A 19,010-nucleotide genomic window follows, 5' to 3' on the forward strand; every position below is an offset into this window, starting at 1 on the left:
CTACTAAAAAGTACAAAAAAATTAGCCGGGCGTGGTAGCACGCACCTGTAACCCCAGCTACTCAGGAGGTTGAGGCAGGAGAATCGGTTGAACCTGGGAGGCAGAGATTGCAGTGAGCTGAGATTATGCCACTGCACTCCAGCCTGGGTGACAGAGTGAGACTCCATCTCAAAAACAAAAACAAACAAAAAATAGTATCTATTATGTATCAGGCACTTTTTTTGTGTGCAGGGGTACTGCAGTGAACAAATAAAGTCAAGGAGGTAATATTCTCATTGGAAGAGCCAGGCAATAAATAACTATGTAAGAGCATCTTCTGTCAGTTTGTAATAAGTATTGTGAAATACAAAATAAAGCCAGCAAAGTGAATAGCTGGAGGTGGTTGGAGAAGGTCTCTTCGACAAGGTGACATGTAAACAGACAGCAGACTAAAGAGAGGGCATGCAGCCTGTGTCTATCTCAAGGAAGAACCTTTCAGATAGGAAGAATAGCAAAAACAAGAGTCTTGAGCAGGTGTATTTTGGATAGCACTGTTCTAAGGGCTGTACATGCATGAATTCATTCATTCCTTATAGCAATCCTATGAGTTCTAGATGGAGACTAGACTAAGGTGAGAGGGAAGATTGGAGAGGCAGAGGCTTAATTTGTCCAGGGGAGAGAGGATGGTGGTTTGGACTAAGGCCGTATCAGTGAAGGTGATGAGAGACAGTCCTATTTGTGGTGAGGAGGCTCAGATTTTTAAGTGATTCTTGTGCGGAGATAATTTGAAAGTCATGTATGACTTTCAGATGGACTGGAAGTACAGTATAAGAGGAATTGACAAAAGGATCTTTCCTAAGTTTTGGCCTGAACAACTGACTGACTTACAGAATAATTTATTGAGAAGGGAATTACTGTGGAAGAAGCAGGTGTTTCTGTGTGCACATTTACTAGAGATTCCTCTTAGACATCATAGGCATCATGTAGGCAGATTGCCATCCATGTGTGTTATTCAGTGGAAAGGTCAGAGCTGGAGATGCAAATTTGGAAGCTGTCAGCATAGAAGTGGTATTTGAAACATGGGACTGATTGAAGTCAGTTGTGGAGAGAATGTGGTTAGAGGTCATGGCCTGAATCCAAAGATACGCCAAAATATAGAGGTCAGCAGTGGGAGGATTCAGCAACGGAGACCAAGAACAAACAATCAGTGTCCCAGAAGTCAAGTAAAGAAAGTATTCCATGTAGGAGTAGTATTCAACTGCATCAGATACCATGGAGATATTAAGTTACAGGAGGACTGAGAACTAGGCATCAGATTTGGTAATATGCTGCTCATTAGTGACCTTGACAAGGTCCAACTCAAAATCTATCCCATATTAGAAATTATTGTCTTCATTTGTTATAGTATGCTTCACACATATCTTTTAGCAGAATTATTTTCGATGTGTCGATCACACAAAGTTGTTAATTTCAAGAATGACAGAATGACCAATTGTACCATATTGCTCCAAAAACACTTCGTTTTGGAAACATGTCTGCAGATATCCATTAAGAATTTAAGATGACAGTTATTCCAAGGCACCATAAGATTCTTACTTGTAAAAGTAATTTTTTTTTTAAATGTAGAGGATCTGCTAGGATAGGCAATATTGCTATAAAGGTGATTAAATTATAATCTTGCAAAGATAAAGGTTAAACCAATACTTTCTTAAAAAAAAGTTCTGCTGGCTAGCCTATAATAATTGTACCCCACTTCTTATACTACAGTGTTAAAGTAGAACTGTGACCTTACAGGATATAATTTAAAGATAAATAAAATATGTATTTACATTGAATGTCACAGTCAGTTCCTAAACATAATTCTTTAAGGGAGGAAAGAAACGCAAAGATTAAGTGGCTTCAGACTTTAATTTTGCAGATAAGGAACTAGAAGGTCAGAAAGTTTGTCACAGAAATGAGGCTTGAATCTAGACTAACTCTAATTTGTGATAGCCCTTTGCCTTCCTAGTGCACAGCAGCAAGTCACTTACCCTGTTTGTCAAGGTGAATGTCTCTATCTCAAGGGGGAGGTGGGAACCTGCCAGTATCAGAGGTGGGGAGGGAGAGGAGTTATGGCTTCACTTCTGCCCTGGCTGGCATTCCCATTTTCTGTTTCTCGTTTTGGTTGAAGTACTTGCAGCTATACAATGTCTCCGTTGGGAATCATGCTTATGAGAACAAAGGTATCGAGCAGTCTGCTATGGCAATCTGTCAGCACTTCTACAAGCGAGGACACATCTACCCTGGAAATGATACCTTTGACATCGATCCAGAAATTGAAACTGGTGATGTTCTTCTATAACGTAGAACTTCAATTTTTAATGCCTCAATTTATATTTAAAATTAGTAATTTCATCTTTGAAAACATTGATTTGGTCTGTGCTATTAGGACATAGTAAGAATGATATAGGAGTTATTATGTGTCATGTACTGTTCTGAGGCCTTTACTGTAACTCAAGAATCCTCAAGAAAACCCAGCAAGTCAAGGATTATTATTATCCCCTTTTATAGAAGGCTAAAGTATGGCTCAGAGAGTTAAATGATCTACCCAAGATCAAGCTAGAAGAGGCAGTGCTGAAATTTGGCCCAGGCTGTTTGTGCTCTTAGCTACCGTATTACACCATCTCTTGTGCAGGACATGCCAGTGAAGTATTAATAGATAGATATTATGCTTGTAAAACATTATGCTTGCAAACTCTTGATGTATAACTCTTGCCCCAATACCGCTTCACTATCATGCATCTTTTGGGGCAGATTGAAGGGGAGGAATGAGAATCAGAACATGGAATAGCATGGCTTATTCTTCTTAGCAAAGTTCTATTTGCAATTATACCTAAAATATTAGCTTAGGTCATTGAGTTAAAAAATAAGTATTCAAATACTTTTAACAACAGCCACTAGGATTCTTTTTTTCGAGAGGTAATACTGATAATAGTACCGACTAGTGAAAACTTTCTAAAATGCTGTCTTCCCTTTTTGGTGTGTGTGGGGGGGTGTGTATTGAAGGAACCTTGTTAGCACATAATGTTTTAAAAATAGATCCTTCAAACTGCTTAGAAAATATTACTGTAATTACTGCAAGTGCTTCAAATTCTATGCTTAGGAAACAAAAACGGGGAGGGACTCAAAGTTTAGGCTTAAAAACGAAGACAGCATTTATATAACATTAACAATATAGAGTTCAGATCTTTGTCTAGCCTCCATCCACTCCAGAAATGTAGCCATGTAGGTCTTAAAAACAAATGAGTCATGTGTTATCAATGTTTATTTAGCTTTTAAAATTTTAATTCAGAAAAATAATAGAATCTGAATAACTGGTCTTAAATGTAAGCCTTTCGAAATGCAGTCTTATTTATTATGTTAAGTACTGTATCATGTTTTTGTTCCTTTCTATGGCAGAGTGTTTCTTTGTAGAGCCAGATGAACCTTTCCACACTGGGACACCAGCAGAAAATAAACTGAACTTAACACTGGACTTCCACAGGTGAGGGGAGCAGATAGGAGTGTAACTTATGTTTGTATGTACATATTGCCACAGAACTAAAATTGCCTCTGTTTTCTAGACTCCTAACAGTGGAGCTTCAGTTTAAACTGAAAGCCATTAATCTGCAGACAGTTCGTCATCAAGAACTCCCTGACTGTTATGACTTTACTCTGACTGTAAGTGTGGGCCAGGCTGAATTTGGTTCCAATCTGGAGAAAAATTGTTTTATCTGATTATGTTTCATATCCTTGGATTATGCTGTGATAAAAAATATAGGATGTTTTCACTTGAATGTGCATAAGGGAAACATTGATACATCTAGCTCTATTTTGCTATAATAATAAGTTTACTTGTTAATTATGTCTCCTGCACCTCTGTATAAGTTCTGGGAGAGCAGACACCTTGTTTTGTTCACTGTACTATTTCCAGTACCATGAACAGTGCCTCGTATAGATTTTCAAACACAAAAGGAATAGGTGTTTTTAGGTTCTGTGTGGTTGGCTCTCAGCAGTCTATGGCTGGCTGTCAGCTAAAGGTTACTGCCAAGGGTTCTTGTTACTTAGTTTCCTCACCATGGATGTTTCCATGTTTGGGGTTTGTAGTATACACCTTTAACTTATTACAGTCTACCTTCAAGTTATACCACTGCATACAGTGTAAGAACCTTATGACAATGTACTTCCATTTCTCCCATCTTGGCCCTTGTGCTATTGTGGCCATATAATGTATTTCTACATGTGTTATAAACCCACAATATATGTTATTATTTTTTCTTTAAACAGTCAATTAAAAAGTGATTTAAATAATAATAAAAACATCTTTATATTTGTCCATGTAGCTACCATTTCCAGTGTGCTTCATTCTGTGTAGCTCCCAGTTTGCATCTGGTATTATTTTCCTTCTGCCTGAAGGGCTTCCTGTAACATTTCTTACAGTGCAGGTCTGCACTTTCAGCTTTTGTATGTTTAAAAAAGTATTTTGCCTTCCTTTTTAAAGTTCTTATTAGCATCTTTTAAATAAAACTTTTACAAGTACGTATTTATGGGGTACAGGTGATATTTTGATGCAAGCATTCAGTGTGTAATGATGAAATAAGGGTAATTGGGACAACATTCACCACCTCAAATATTTATCACTTCTTTATGTTGGGAATATTCCAAATCTACTCCTTTATTTATATTGAAATATAAAATAAATTATTAACTATAGTTGCCATATTGTGCTACTAAACACTAGATCTTATTTCTTCTATCTCACTGTATCTTTTTTTTTTTTTTTTTGAGATGGATTCTCACTCTGTTGCCAGGCTGGAGTGCAGTGGCGTGATCTCGGCTCACTGTAACCTCTGCCTCCCAGGTTCAAGCGATTCTCCTGCCTCAGCCTCCCAAATACCTGAGACTACAGGCACGCACCACCACACCCAGCTAGTTTTTGTATTTTTAGTAGAGACGGGGTTTCACCATGTTGGCCAGGATGGTCTCGATCTCTTGACCTCGTGATCCACCTGCCTCGGCCTCCCAAAGTGCTGGAATTACAGGCATAAGCCACCACGCCTGGCCCTCACTGTGTCTTTGTACCCATTAACTAACCCTTATTTATCCCTCACGCCTCCCCAGTGCCCTTTCTAGCCTCTGGTAATCATTATTCTATTCCAAGCCTTCCTTTGCTAAAGGTAGTGCCCCTGGCTATAGAATTCTATCTAGGTTGACTGTTTTTTTCTTCAGCACTTTAAAGATGTTGTTCTTCTAGCTTGCATTGTTTCTGATGAGAAATCTGCTGTCATCTTTATCCTTGTTCTTCTCTATAGGATATTTTTTTCCCATCTGTTGGCTTTTAAATTTTTCCTTTATCTCTGATTTTAAACAATTTGATTGTGAAATGCTTTGGTGTTGTTTTCTTAATGTTTCCTGTGTTTAGGTTTCACTGAGCATCTTGGATCTGTAGGTTTATAGTTGTCATTATATTTTATATTCAGCATTATTTCTTAAAATATTTTTGTCACTCGCCCCCACCTTTTCAGAGATTCATACTTGGAGTTGTCCTATAGCTCACTAACGATCTGTTTGTTTTATGTTTCAGTTTTTTTCAGTGTGTTTCATTTTTGATAGTTTCTGTTGCTGTATTTTCAAACTCACTATTTTTCCTTCTGTGCTATCTAATCTTTTCTAATCCCATCCATTATTTTTCTTCTTTGTTTGGGATTCAGCTTACTGAGATGTGATTGACATTAAGCCCCAGTTTTTTACTCAATAGATATTTAGTGAGCACCTATTATTTGTACAAGCCAGAGGCCCTTTGTGTAGGAAAAGCATGGCTTCTCCGTGGCAAGGATTTCTGACTCAATCAAATAACACTGAGTGTCCTCCTTGCATGAGGCCATAGGCTGGGTCTTGCAGCCATTAGGGATATGGGCAGACACTGACTATGCCTTCAGTTGCTTGTCAAAGAAAGAAGTTTACAATCCCTCGTGAGGAGAAATACAGTGATTGAACTTTTAAAAGTCATTTGAAATCTTGTATTTGAAGTGTTTCTGATTACCCCATATGGAGAAGCTTCAGTACAATTTATTTAAATGACAGAGTTTTCAAAGAACTTTTTTTCTTCAGGACTTGAGAGAAAGAGAAGAGGCAGAAATGAAACGGAATGATTTTCTTGCCTTGCCTTCCCTGTCCTTGCATAAGGAGGACAGTAGAACTATGGAAGGTGTTCTGGCCTAGCTTTGTCCTCCTTGGCCCCTGGTGTCCTGAAGTGGTTATTCTTGAAGCAAGATGTGACTGCTGACTCCCTGTCACCAAACCGTTTATAATACATGTGGTGCCAACGTGACTAAGAAATCTAGACCCAAAATAAAAATCAAAAAAGCTCCACTTGAAATGTCTCAAAGCGAAATAATGAGCCTTTGTATTAGAAAAAATTATAGCAGCACTGAAAATCTACCCCCAGCTGAGGTCCTGCCGGAATTTGGGAGAAAGCACAGTTGTACCAGCTCTTGCTCATATGAAGAAGGTATCTAGAGGTACTTAGAGTGGAGAGCAAGAGGAAGTGCCCTTGTTATATAAGTTCTTTGGAGTGGAAATGCTGTCCTAGACATATAACGTTTTAGAGACTACAGAGTCTCTGTAGAAGATCTAGTTCATCCTTCTCATTTCACAGAGAAATGAAAGGAACTTCCCATGGTTGAACAGAGTTAGCAACAGATTGGAGATGCGAATCTGGGTCTCCTGTCCCCTTGAAAGAATTGTTTCCTAAATAATGTGTAGATGTTTCTTGGTTTCAAAAACTTTAAGTATGTTTTTGACTGTTTTCCTGTCTTCACAGATAACATTTGACAACAAGGCCCATAGTGGAAGAATTAAAATAAGTTTAGATAATGACATTTCCATCAGAGAATGTAAAGACTGGCATGTATCTGGATCAAGTAAGTGATGAGCATTACTAGTTTTCAGAATGGTTATTAAATAATGGAAAATGGTTATTAAAACACCATCCTCTGGATATGTAGAACAGCAAACAGAAGATTAGACCATTTTCAAGTCCCTAAACCTCTACTGATGTTTCAGGCAATATGTGAGTCATTAATAACTGAAATGGCCTTCCTCTCCTTGTGCCCTCACTTGCCCACTCCTGACCAAGAATGTACTCACAGTCCCATGCCACCAAAACCCTACATACACCTTCCCAGACCAACACTTACTGAGTGCATGCTGTATACCTACTTACACCTTACTTTTCTTCATTTTAATATTTTAAAATGCCCTTAAGATAGGCAGAATCCTTATTTTTACAGATGAAGAAACTAAGGCTCAGAAGCCAGGGGCAAGTCAGGTAGGATGTGACCCTGAAGCATCCCACATATTACGATTGTCTTCAGTCCATTTAAAAGTATACTAGGCCAGGCGCGGTGGCTCAAGCCTGTAATCCCCTCACTTTGGGAGGCTGAGACGGGCGGATCACGAGGTCAGGAGATCAAGACCATCCTGGCTAACATGGTGAAACCCCATCTCTACTAAAAAAAAAAAAAATACAAAAAAAGTAGCCGGGCGAGGTGGCTGGCGCCTGTAGTCCCAGCTACTCGGGAGGCTGAGGCAGGAGAATGGCCTGAACCCGGGAGGCGGAGCTTGCAGTGAGCTGAGATCCGGCCACTGCACTCCAGCCTGGGCGACAGAGCAAGACTCTGTCTCAAAAAAAAAAAAAAAAAAAAAAGTATACTAAAAGAGGAAAGGATCTATTCTTAGAAATATGGACAAGAATTCAGGTATAGACCAAATACTGTCAAGAATTTTGGAGCTGAACTGGAGAAATTGCCTGAAAAGAATTTATCTAATTTTCTAGTCCCTCATAAGTAACATAATGGTACATTGTACTGGACTTAATGGTCACTAGATGAGGAGTTCTCAGATTCTAATCAGCAGAAGAATCATCCTGGGTACCTGCTATGATGCAGTTTCCCCAGCTGTATGCAAGCCAGTAGGTCTGGGGCCTAGAAATGTATAAATGGGCATTATTCAGGCTATACTTGGATAATCACAGTTCTAAAGTTTCTTACTAATTGATTTGCCAAGTTCAGACGTAATAATGAGATAGAGTACATAAAATGAAATGTTGCCATCATAGTATTTTTTTCACTAATAGGTGACTTCAAATATATGAGGCTCTTGAGTCACATTTGAAACACAAGCCTGTTTTGTCATCTGTATACTTCGTAATGCTTCTCCACAAACACCAGAATAAGGAAAATGAGAGCATACACAAGTGTCTGGTACCTAGGCATTCTCTCAAATGTTTGTTTCTTAATTTTTAAGTTTCTCTAAAATCAATTTAGACATTTATGTAGTAATTATGCTCCTTGGCAGATATTAATGGGATGCTTCATCACAGAACTAGTCTTAAGTACTTTCTTTTATTGTCAGCAGAGAGCAGTCTAACTTGTTAAATAGAGACAAGCTCTGTGGCAGAGTGTGTACAATGGCTGACACCTCTACCCACCTCTCTCCATTGGCTCCAGGCATGCTGGCCAGGACTTCACACTTTCGATTCTCCAAAATCTCTATAAGGGTGGCTCTTTCTTACCACTCAGGTTTCAGCTAAAACCCCCTGCTCCCTCAGTGAGGCCTTCCTTTACTACGCAATATAAATCAACCTCTCTGCTTCCACATTGCCCCACACTAACCTCCCTCATATAGAGCAGTAATTCTCAAACTTTAGCATCACCTGGAGGGCTTGCAGAAACCCAGTTTCTGATTCAGTGGGTCTGGAGTACGACCTGAGAATGTGCATCTCTAACAAGCTCCCAAAAAATGCTAAGAACCACTGACATAGAGTGATGGACACTGGAAACAAACTGCACAGATTTTCCCCCAACTCTTCCACTGACTAGCCCTGCAACTGTGGGGAAATCATGTGACCTCTCTGTGCTTCAGGTTTCTCACCTGCAAAGTGGGGATAATCATGCTTATCTCATTGGAGTTGCTGTGAAGATCAAACAGGTTAACACATATAAAGTGTTTAGAGCTATGCTTGGCAAGAAATGTGCTCAATACATGTAAGCTATTGTGATTTATCTTCTTTCTATTACTTACTCCTATTTGAAAGTATTTCGTTATGTGTTTGTTTACTTCTTCATAGTAGAATAGAAGTTCCAGAAGATCAAGGACCTTGTCTATCTTGTTCCACTGTATCCTAACATCTAGAAAAATGTCTGGCACATAGTGAATGCATAATAAATGTTTTATACCTAGATAAGTATATTTTAATAGAATATGCAGGGAGGTGCGCCTGGGCATGGTGGCTCGTGTCTGTAATCTCAGCACTTGGGTGGCTGAGGTAAGAGGATCACTTGAGACCAGGAGTTCATGACCAGCCATGGCAACAAAGTGAAACCTTGTCTCTACAAAAAAACTTAAAAATTAGCCCAGTATGGTGGCACATACCTATAGTTCCAGCTATGAGGGAGGCTGAGGTGGGAGGATTGCCCTCACCTGGGAGGCTGAGGCTACAGTGAGCTTGATTGTGCTACTGCATTCCAGCCTGGGCAACAGAGTGAAACCCGATCTCAGGAAAAAAAAAAAAAAAATGTGCAGGGAAGTAATTGTATTAAGAACAAAAGACCACAGGCTTATAATTAAAGATCTTGGAATGATCTTTAATTGTGCGGTGATTTTTTTTTTTTTTTTTTTTTGAGACAGAGTCTTACTCTGTCGCCCAGACTGGAGTGCAGTGGCACGTTCTTGGCTCATTGCAAGCTCTGCCTCCCGGGTTCACGCCATTCTCCTGCCTCAGCCTCTCAAGTAGCTCGGACTACAGGCACCCGCCACCACGCCCGACTAATTTTTTTGTATTGTTAGTAGAGACGGGGTTTCACTGTGTTAGCCAGGATGGTCTTGATCTCCTGACCTTGTGATCCTCCCACCTCGGCCTCCCAAAGTGCTAGGATTACAGGCATGAGCCACCGCGCCCGGCCCCAGTTGTGGTAATTTTTTAAAAGAAGGACTTTTACCCTTCTTTAAATACTAATTGGAAGAACATTTATCAGGGCTTCTTTGTTGTCTTACCAGAAAGAACGCTTGAATTATTTAAATGATTCTAAAAAGAAGATGTCACCATATTAATGTCCCACCACATAAGCATTATGTAATCCTCTTTGCTTTCAGTGCAGAAGAACACTCATTACATGATGATCTTTGATGCCTTTGTTATTCTGACTTGCTTGGTTTCGTTAATCCTCTGCATTAGATCTGTGATTAGAGGACTTCAGCTTCAGCAGGTAGGGAATGTTGCTTTCTAGGAATGCTACTGACATTTTCACTGACAGAGACATTCACTGTGCCTCCCCTCTTTTCCCTAAAGGAGTTTGTCAATTTTTTCCTCCTCCATTATAAGAAGGAAGTTTCTGTTTCTGATCAAATGGAATTTGTCAATGGATGGTACATTATGATTATTATTAGTGACATATTAACAATCATTGGATCAATTCTAAAAATGGAAATCCAAGCTAAGGTAATATTTTTTCCTAATCATGCTATTGTTAGTGTCAGATTTGCATTAATGGTAACATATTTTTCCAGAATGTGAGAATTTTCAGAATGAATTGTTTTTTCCAAACTGTGTATCAAGTAGACTTGAAATTGGTAATGGTAATTTTCTTAAATCTAGTCAGGAGGTCTCTTAGGCAGAGTTTTTCAAAGTGTGATCCACAAACCATTGCATCAGAATCATTGGGTGCCTGGTAAAAATGTACAATGTTAGACCTACTGAGTTCAGACTCTTCGGCGGGGCCTGTGAATTCTTACACACACCAAAATTCATACACAACCAAAGTAACTAAGGTAAGAGTTTAAAAAAAAAAAAAAAATCTTACAAGAAATGCTCGAATCTTTAACAAAAATGAGTGGGGCTGTAGGGGAAAGTGAGGTCAAGGCACTATGGTGTGCATGCTTGCGTTTGTTTCCTCCGTCCATTCAAGATGAGAATGCTCCCATTTTCTTACTTTCCCATTGATGTGCTACAAGCTTATCCATTTTAAGACTAACCTAGCCTAAAAATCAACTGTCCCACAAAATAAAAGTCAAATTAAAAAACTAATAGTGTTCAAACTAATCTTGTTCAAACTTATGTTTCCCTAGTCTTGATGCAACTGATTGAGTCACCTGGGGAGTTGGTTATAAACCCGGGCAGAGACCCCAAATGCAATGGCTCAGAGAAGATAGGAGCTTATTTCTCTCTTATGTAATAGTCAGGATGGGTTTTACAGATTGGTGAGTAACTCAACGTCTCACAGTCATTCAGGCGCCCACGCTCCTCCCATTTTGTTTCTCTGCCACCCCTTAAGGACTTGCCCTGACTGCATGATTACTGCTGTGTTGCCTCAAACAGGTTGCAGCTTATGGGAAGCAAAAACATGGTATGGTGGAAGCTCTCCCATAGAGCGATGGCTTGGCTCAAGAGTGGTCAACTTTATTTCTGTACATATCCCACTGGATAGAATTTAGTCAATTCTAACTGCAGAGGGAGCCAGGGAACACAGCCCAGGCATGTGCCTAAGAAGGGGAGAATGGGTTTAGGTCGACACTTAGCAGCTGCCACTATATGTGGCTATAGTATGCATTATTGGAATAGATGTTTAACTTTAGGGACAAATAAAGAAAAAACCAAAACAACAAAAAAGAGGAGTAAGGGGAGAGATGTGCAGCAAATCTTTATTTTTTACCAACCTAAATTATCATTAATTTCAGTGAACCCTAAATGGTGTCCAACAAAATATCTTTCTATATTTTTCTAGACTATTCACTGTCTCTGCCTCACAGATGATCATATCATGTTTTCTTCTCTTCTGAAACCTCGAATACCCTTGTTGTATCCTCATTCTAAGCTGATGACCTTACTTCCTATTTCACAAAAATAATAGAAAAAAACACAGAATTTCCACAAACCCCCACCTAATTTATCTGCCTCCTGCCATCAGTGCCCATATCCTGTGCTTTTTTTCTGTGGGTATATTATTTAGGCCACTATTCAGGGCCAGCCCCTCCCACCTGCCTACGAGAGGCCATCACCACTTGTTTATTCACGGGCACAGCTCCAGCTAGTTTTCCTTCTCTTGGGGATCATCAGTTTCCCTCTCTCTACAAGGTCATTCCCATTAGCATGTTTTTGCCCCTTTTCTTAAGAGATAATATCTCAACCCTAATTCCTCCCCCTAACTTACTACACTCATTTATTTAGCAAAATATCTTTAAAAAGTAGTTAATCTTGTTTCTGATTCTGCTCCTCCCCTCCCCCACCCGTTTTTTTAAAGAGATAGGGTTTCACTCTATTGCACAGGCTGGAGTGCAGCGGCGCAATTATAGCTCACTGCAGCCTCAAACTCCTGGGCTCAAGCAATTCTCCCACCTCACAGCCCCCCAAAATCTCATTCTTTCTATGTCTGTTCCAGTCAGGCTGCCCTGCCACTCCAAGGAAAGTGTTCTTTTCAGCGTCCTCTCATGCTGATAAGTCCAATAACCAACTATGTACCCTCATCCTGACCTAGCAGCAGCTTTGAACACTGCCGAGCACATGCTTTCACTGGACTATCACCTGTTTTTCCTCCTGAGTCACTGGCTGGTCTTCTGACTTGCCTTGGCTGGTTCCCTCTCATCTCACCAACCTATTAAGGTGATAATGCTTCAAGGCATAGTGCTTGGACATCTTCTCTTTCTGCCACTGTCTTGGTAATCTCATCATGTTCCATAGCTTAGTATCTATATGCCAATGATTCCCAAATCTATACCCCCACTTAGAATTCTTTCCTGAACTCCAGATTTGCATATCCACCATCTAGTCTATATCTCCACTTGGATGTATGCTTTTCCTTTCAAATTTAACATACCTAAAACAGAACATCTAAAGCCCCCACCTCTGCAGTCAAAACCTGCTTCTCCCATAGCCTTTCTAATTTCAGTTAATGGTAACTCTTATCAGTTACTCAAGCCAAAAATCATGGATTCATCACAGACTCCTCTCTTTCACTAATCTCCTCTTTGCCATATCTAATCCAAGAGGAAATCCTATTGTTCTACCTTCATTGGCCAGGCACTGTGGCTCATATAATTCCAGCACTTTTGAGAGGCTGAGGCGGGAGAATGGCTTGAGCCCAGGAGTTCCAGACCAGCCTGGGAAACACAGTGAGACCCCATCTCTATGAAAAATAAAAAACATTAGCTGTCAAGGTGGCATGTGTCTGTAATCCAAGCTACTTGGGAGGCTGAGGTGGGAGGCTTTCTTGAGCCTGGGAAGTCAAGGCTGCATTGAGCCGTGGTTGTGACACTGCACTCCAGCTTGGGTGACACAGTGAGACCCCTGTTTCAGAAAAAAAAATCACCTCATCAATTCTACTATTACCAGCCTGGTCGAAGCTACCATCTCTCATTTATATTATTGCAATAGCTTCCTCACTCCTCCAACAACCTGCTCTCAACCACAGCAGCCAACATCTGATCATGTCACCTCTGTTTGTGGTTCTCAAATCTCCCCAGTTGAGTTAGAGGAAAAGACTAACTTGGTGAGTGCCACCTTATCTCTATAACTGTATACCTTTTCTATTGCTCACTCCAGCCAGATGCACTATCTTGCCAAGCACCCTCCTGTCTCAGGGCCTTTGCACTTGCCAGTCCCTGTGCCTGGAAGTCTTCTCCCCTAGATTTTTCCCTGATTTGCTCCCTCCCTCCCTTCAGATCTTTGCTCAAATGCCTCCTTTTTAGTGAGACCTTCTCTGGTCACTGTATTTAAAATGACAAACCCATACCCATTCCTCATCCCCTCCTCTGAATTTTCTCTTCAGCAATTATCAGCAGCAAATGTCCCCAAAGTTTCTATTAACTTATTTCTATTGTCTCTCTCTTCCCTCCACTAGAATGTAAGCTTTATGACAGCAGAGAATTTTGTTTGTTCACTGCTTTAGCAGCTAGAACAGTGCCTGACTCATAGTTACCTCAATATTTATTGCCAAATGAATTTCTGCTTTATAATCTGATTACATTTTTCCACTTTGTCCTAGAGTCTAACTAGTTATGATGTCTGTAGCATACTTCTTGGGACTTCTACCATGCTTGTGTGGCTTGGAGTCATCCGATACCTTGGTTTCTTTGCAAAGTACAATGTAAGGAATTCCACGGATCTCCATGCTATTGGTATTTCTCTCAAAGTTATTGCACTGCTTTGGCTAAAGGACAAAGCGATTCTAATGGCCTCTCTTACTTTCCCAGCTCCTCATTTTGACCCTTCAGGCAGCGCTGCCCAATGTCATCAGGTTCTGCTGCTGTGCTGCTATGATTTACTTAGGCTACTGCTTCTGTGGATGGATCGTGCTGGGGCCTTACCATGACAAGGTACTGATAAACAACTTTTTTCCTATTACTATTAAGCCGTTAGCATAGTGCCAGTGGCTTGTTATCCTTTTTCAATGAACTCCTTTTATTCTGTGATTCAGCTTAAAATGTTGAAGGTAATATATCTAGTGCCATATTTATAAAGTGATAGGGTGTGACTGGCTTGAGAGAATATTTGATGTGCTCAACTGTGTCAAATTCCTTCTTGCAGTATATCAGGTAATTAAGTTCCGTTTACCACCAGTGAAGTCAAGTTTAGTCAATTTGATTCATCGATATATCCAAGAGCAGTCTATTCAGATAAGCCTTCTCAAAATGTGACTTTATTTAAAAAGTAGCATGGGGGAAACTTGTAGAAATATTTGAAAATTTTGTTACTACAACTATAGTTTGGAATATTATGCCCTTAAATGAAATAAACTTTAAAATGAAATGTATGAGCATGCACGGTTGGGACCTGGGTATCTCTGCACAGGCATTTCAAGGTCTCTTTAAGGTAAAGGGCAGATGCAAGGCTTGATTCAGAAAAGCACTGAGGGTGCAGACCAGCTCCTGCATTTGATTCAGGCTGCTCCAAGAGAAAGCTGCTTGTCCCAGGAAAAAAATAGTAGGCTTATATATGTTATATGCATCACAAAGCAAATGTGTGTGGTTACCTCAGGTTATTTGTTTGAAAATGGTAACTTGGGTTATCTGGTCCCATTATCTTTAATATGATGTCATGAACAAAGGTTTCCAATGGGAAGGAACATGGAATAAAGTGAACTTTTCTCTTTTCTTTTTCCAGTTTCGTTCTCTGAACATGGTCTCTGAGTGCCTTTTCTCTCTGATAAATGGAGACGATATGTTTGCCACGTTTGCAAAAATGCAGCAAAAAAGTTACTTGGTCTGGCTGTTTAGTAGAATTTACCTCTACTCATTCATCAGCCTCTTCATATATATGATTTTAAGTCTTTTCATTGCACTGATCACTGATACATATGAAACAATTAAGGTAGGTTTATCAAGAGCCTTTAGTAGCATTGTCCTATAACTTGTAGAGTAGCAGTAAAATTCAGTACCTAATGGCAGAAGAAAAGTTGATGAAATGTTACTTTCTTCAGGATAGCAAAAAAGGACCTTATTTTTAGAGACTGATAAACAGAAATAGAGGGAAAATTGAATGTTGAAAGTCTTAGTCTCTAAGTAGTTATGCTTTCTCACACAAGCTGTCTAACCTTTTATTAGAATTATAAGGGTCATTAGAAGTCTGGGGGGGTAAAGAGTGAAAAATTTTCTAAATAAAGAATGAAAAGGGTTAGTAAATATTGAGTGAATAAAACATATGGCATTTCAGAAAGCCAAAATATTGTGGGGAACACAAAAAATCCAATTTTCATAAAGAAAAATTGACCCCTTTGTTTGGAGTGTACTGTAACTATGCCCATTGCTCTTTGGAAGGCCCTGCAGGGCACAAGCCCAGGGCCCAGCCTCCAGAATAGCAAAAGGATTAATGGGTCCAGTACTAGCATGTAGCTTTATACAGTCAGATACCTGAACTGAAAAACTATTGTCATTCATATAAGATCTTTTAAAAATCAGTTTGAGCCCATTGAAATACGGAAAGGCAGAAAAATTATCCACATATGTTTCCATTTCCAATAACCTTATATTGTTAGGTGTGTTTGTGGCACAGATACTTCCACTTGGGGACTTTTCTTTCTGGGTATGAGAGGGGTAAAGAAACATGAAGCCATGTGATTGGCCCTAGGGATAAAGAGAACGCCTTGGTTTGGAGCTGATAATGATGAATACTTTGCTCATGAAGCCAGGGCTGTGACTTCATCCTTACTGAACAAGATTTCAGGGACCAAATGTCCTCCTTGCTCTCTCATCTGCTCAGCAGATGTGTCCTTTGGATCACCAAGGCAACTGGGAAAGAATGTAGTTGTAACTTCAGATCCTTCCAAATGGTGCTCTAAAAGTTCACTGCCTCCAACTCTGCATGCAGAGAACTATGTGTTATTCGAGGGTGACATCTGAGAGCTCTAAGGGTAACATGAGTTTTCTCCTTTGATGACATAAGCCTGAAACTCGTATTTTAGATGCTAACCTCTCTCCGTGGGCTCAGGGCCCTTGCCAAATGGGCAAGCTAAGTTACTTTTGATCCTTTCTAATCATGGCATGTCCTAGAAATTTTAGGTCCCAAACTGATATAAATATGAGGCCCTTAAACAAACTTGTCTGCCTGGAAGACTGACTCCAAAAGGGTGTGCAGATTGGAAAGTTCCCTTACAGCATTCAGACCTTTGTCCAGACACCTGGGCCAGCTCAGGAGAGTCCAAGACTGTGCTGAGGTCTTCTGGGCAAGGCCAGGGATTTCCATCTCTTAGCCTGCTAGAAAACCTTGTTAATTTAGATCCACTGGGCCTGAACCATATTCCTTCAAAAATGCCTGCATCACACTGGTCTAGAAGTCACAGGCCTACAGGGCAGAGTAGTGACAGAGGTTCTCCGACTTGGGATGGGGCTGACTCAATTCTCCCTGGAAGGACAACTAAGACTTAGACTCAGTGTGCCCATTTGGGTTTCAGTGGACCCAGAAAGAGAACTCAGGTAGGCAGCTGCAGAATCCCAGGCCCACTTTACCTCCGCCAAACCTGAGTGACTCTAGAGGCTACATCTCCTTGCAGGTACTCGGAAGTAACTATACTCTCTCTGTAGAAAACCCCCTCCCTTGCCAAATGATCCATTTTGAATTTGGAATGAAGCTGTTTTCAAGGGGCTTATTAATGAAAGCTTTTAACATTCTTCTGTTTAGCATTACCAACAAAATGGTTTCCCAGAGACTGAACTTCGTACATTTATATCAGAGTGCAAAGATCTACCCAACTCCGGAAAATACAGATTAGAAGATGACCCTCCAGTATCTTTATTCTGCTGTTGTAAAAAGTAGCTATCAGGTTTATCTGTACTTTAGAGGAAAATATAATGTGTAGCAGAGTTGGAAGACTATATGGATATTCTGAGATCAGATGTAGTATGTTTGAAGACTGTTATTTTGAGCTAATTGAGATCTATAATTCACCAATAACTGTTTATATTTTTAAAGAGCAATATTTAATGTCTTTGCAGTTTTATGCTGGGCTTGTTTTTAAAAATAACTTCAATGAGGAAAGCTATTGGATTATTATTATTTCTTGTTTATTTTGCCATGGCTTTAGAATGTATTCTCTGTGCCTCTCTTTTGCTCTGAAACTCTTGCTTCCCGCTATTCTGATTGTGTGGACTGTATAATCAGTGGAAAACAATCCCTGGTCTGACTGTGACTTCGGACAACTCAGTAACCCTAGCTTGGACCACTCTCAGGCGTCCATCCTTGAGAGACTGGGGGTCATTACCATATATACAGTAATCATTGCATTTTTAAATCTTCTCTTAAAAGGAAGAATAAGAGTGCACCAGAATGAGAGTGTGACAGCTAACAATGTGATACAGCCATGTGTCACTTAGGACAGAGATACAGTCTGAGAAATGTGTTGTTAGGTGATTTTGTCATTAAACATCATAGCAGGTACTTCCATAAACCTAGATGGTATAGCTTACTACACACCTAGGCTATTTGGTATAGCCTGTTGGTCCTAGGGTACAAATCTGTATAACATGTTACTGTATTGAATACATTAGGCAATTCTAACACAATGGTAAGTATCTGCACATAGAAAAGGGACAGTAAAAATATGGTTTTATAATATTCTGGGACTACCATTGTACATGCGGTACATCGTTGACCAAAACATCGTTATCCAGCATATGACTGCATTTGGTTATGAAAGGTAACTGTTATTTGATTCTGCTTTTAGTTCTTAAGAGGATCAAGTTTTTAAATACTCATTTACAAGTTTTCTATCCTCCTTCAGTGTTAAAGTAGAAAGTAAAAAGAGTATCTTATACATGCATGAAATTAAAGCATATACCAAATGCATTTTTGATCAAGTAGTGATTATTTTATTAGTACTTGAGCAGCCTGTTAAAACTAGTGATGTACTATACCTTTCATAGGCACATTATGTCTCACAGCAAAGTGTTTTGGGGTGAGAGGCTGTGGTTTCATGGGGCAAGGTTCTATAACTCACATTACAGATATTTCAGGGCTGGGCACAGTGGCTCATGCCTATAATCCCTGCACTTTGAGAGGCCAAGGCAGGAGGATTGCTAGAGCCCAGGAGTTCAAGACCAGCCTGGGCAACATAGTGAGACTCATCTCTACAAAAAATAGAAAAAACTAGCTGGCATGGTGGTGCATGCCTGTAGTCCCAGCTACTTGGGAGGCTAAGGCAGGAGGATTGCTTGAGCCCAGGAAGTCGACTGCAGTGAGCTGTGATCATGCCACTGCACTCCAGCCTGGGTGACAGAGTGAGACTCTGTCTCAAATATGTATACACATACATATACGTGAAAACAATTATGCTTAAAATTTTAAAATAAGAGAAATGTGTGCTGTAAAAAGATATAGAAATAGTCTCTACTCCTTATAGACTGCCTTATAGACTGCTAATTGAGAACTGCATGGATTTTCAACACATGAATATTTATTGTGTTTACTGTTTATTCAAGTAGAAGTGAATTCAATTATATGCAGTAAAGATCTCAAGGCAAACTTT

At 39.8% G+C, this 19,010-nt stretch overlaps 1 protein-coding gene across 3 annotated transcripts in view; it reads left to right on the top strand.

Moving 5' to 3' along the window:
- The window catches only part of MCOLN3 (mucolipin 3), a 31,650-nt gene extending 13,319 nt beyond the window's left edge, over window positions 1-18,331 (top strand). For all 3 annotated transcript variants that reach the window (XM_011982127.1, XM_011982128.1, XM_011982126.1), the window contains 10 exons: window positions 2,150-2,303; window positions 3,418-3,502; window positions 3,582-3,678; window positions 6,821-6,920; window positions 10,153-10,265; window positions 10,349-10,498; window positions 14,037-14,138; window positions 14,245-14,367; window positions 15,155-15,361; window positions 17,168-18,331. In XM_011982127.1, the coding sequence (XP_011837517.1) occupies window positions 2,150-2,303; window positions 3,418-3,502; window positions 3,582-3,678; window positions 6,821-6,920; window positions 10,153-10,265; window positions 10,349-10,498; window positions 14,037-14,138; window positions 14,245-14,367; window positions 15,155-15,361; window positions 17,168-17,302 (1,266 nt within the window). In that variant the 3' untranslated portion in view covers window positions 17,303-18,331. The remainder of the gene's footprint in view (window positions 1-2,149; window positions 2,304-3,417; window positions 3,503-3,581; window positions 3,679-6,820; window positions 6,921-10,152; window positions 10,266-10,348; window positions 10,499-14,036; window positions 14,139-14,244; window positions 14,368-15,154; window positions 15,362-17,167) is intronic.
- Window positions 18,332-19,010: the final 679 nt, after the last annotated feature.

The sequence above is a fragment of the Mandrillus leucophaeus genome, unplaced genomic scaffold (assembly GCF_000951045.1).
Source record: "Mandrillus leucophaeus isolate KB7577 unplaced genomic scaffold, Mleu.le_1.0 Scaffold235, whole genome shotgun sequence".
NCBI classification, from domain to species: domain Eukaryota; kingdom Metazoa; phylum Chordata; class Mammalia; order Primates; family Cercopithecidae; genus Mandrillus; species Mandrillus leucophaeus.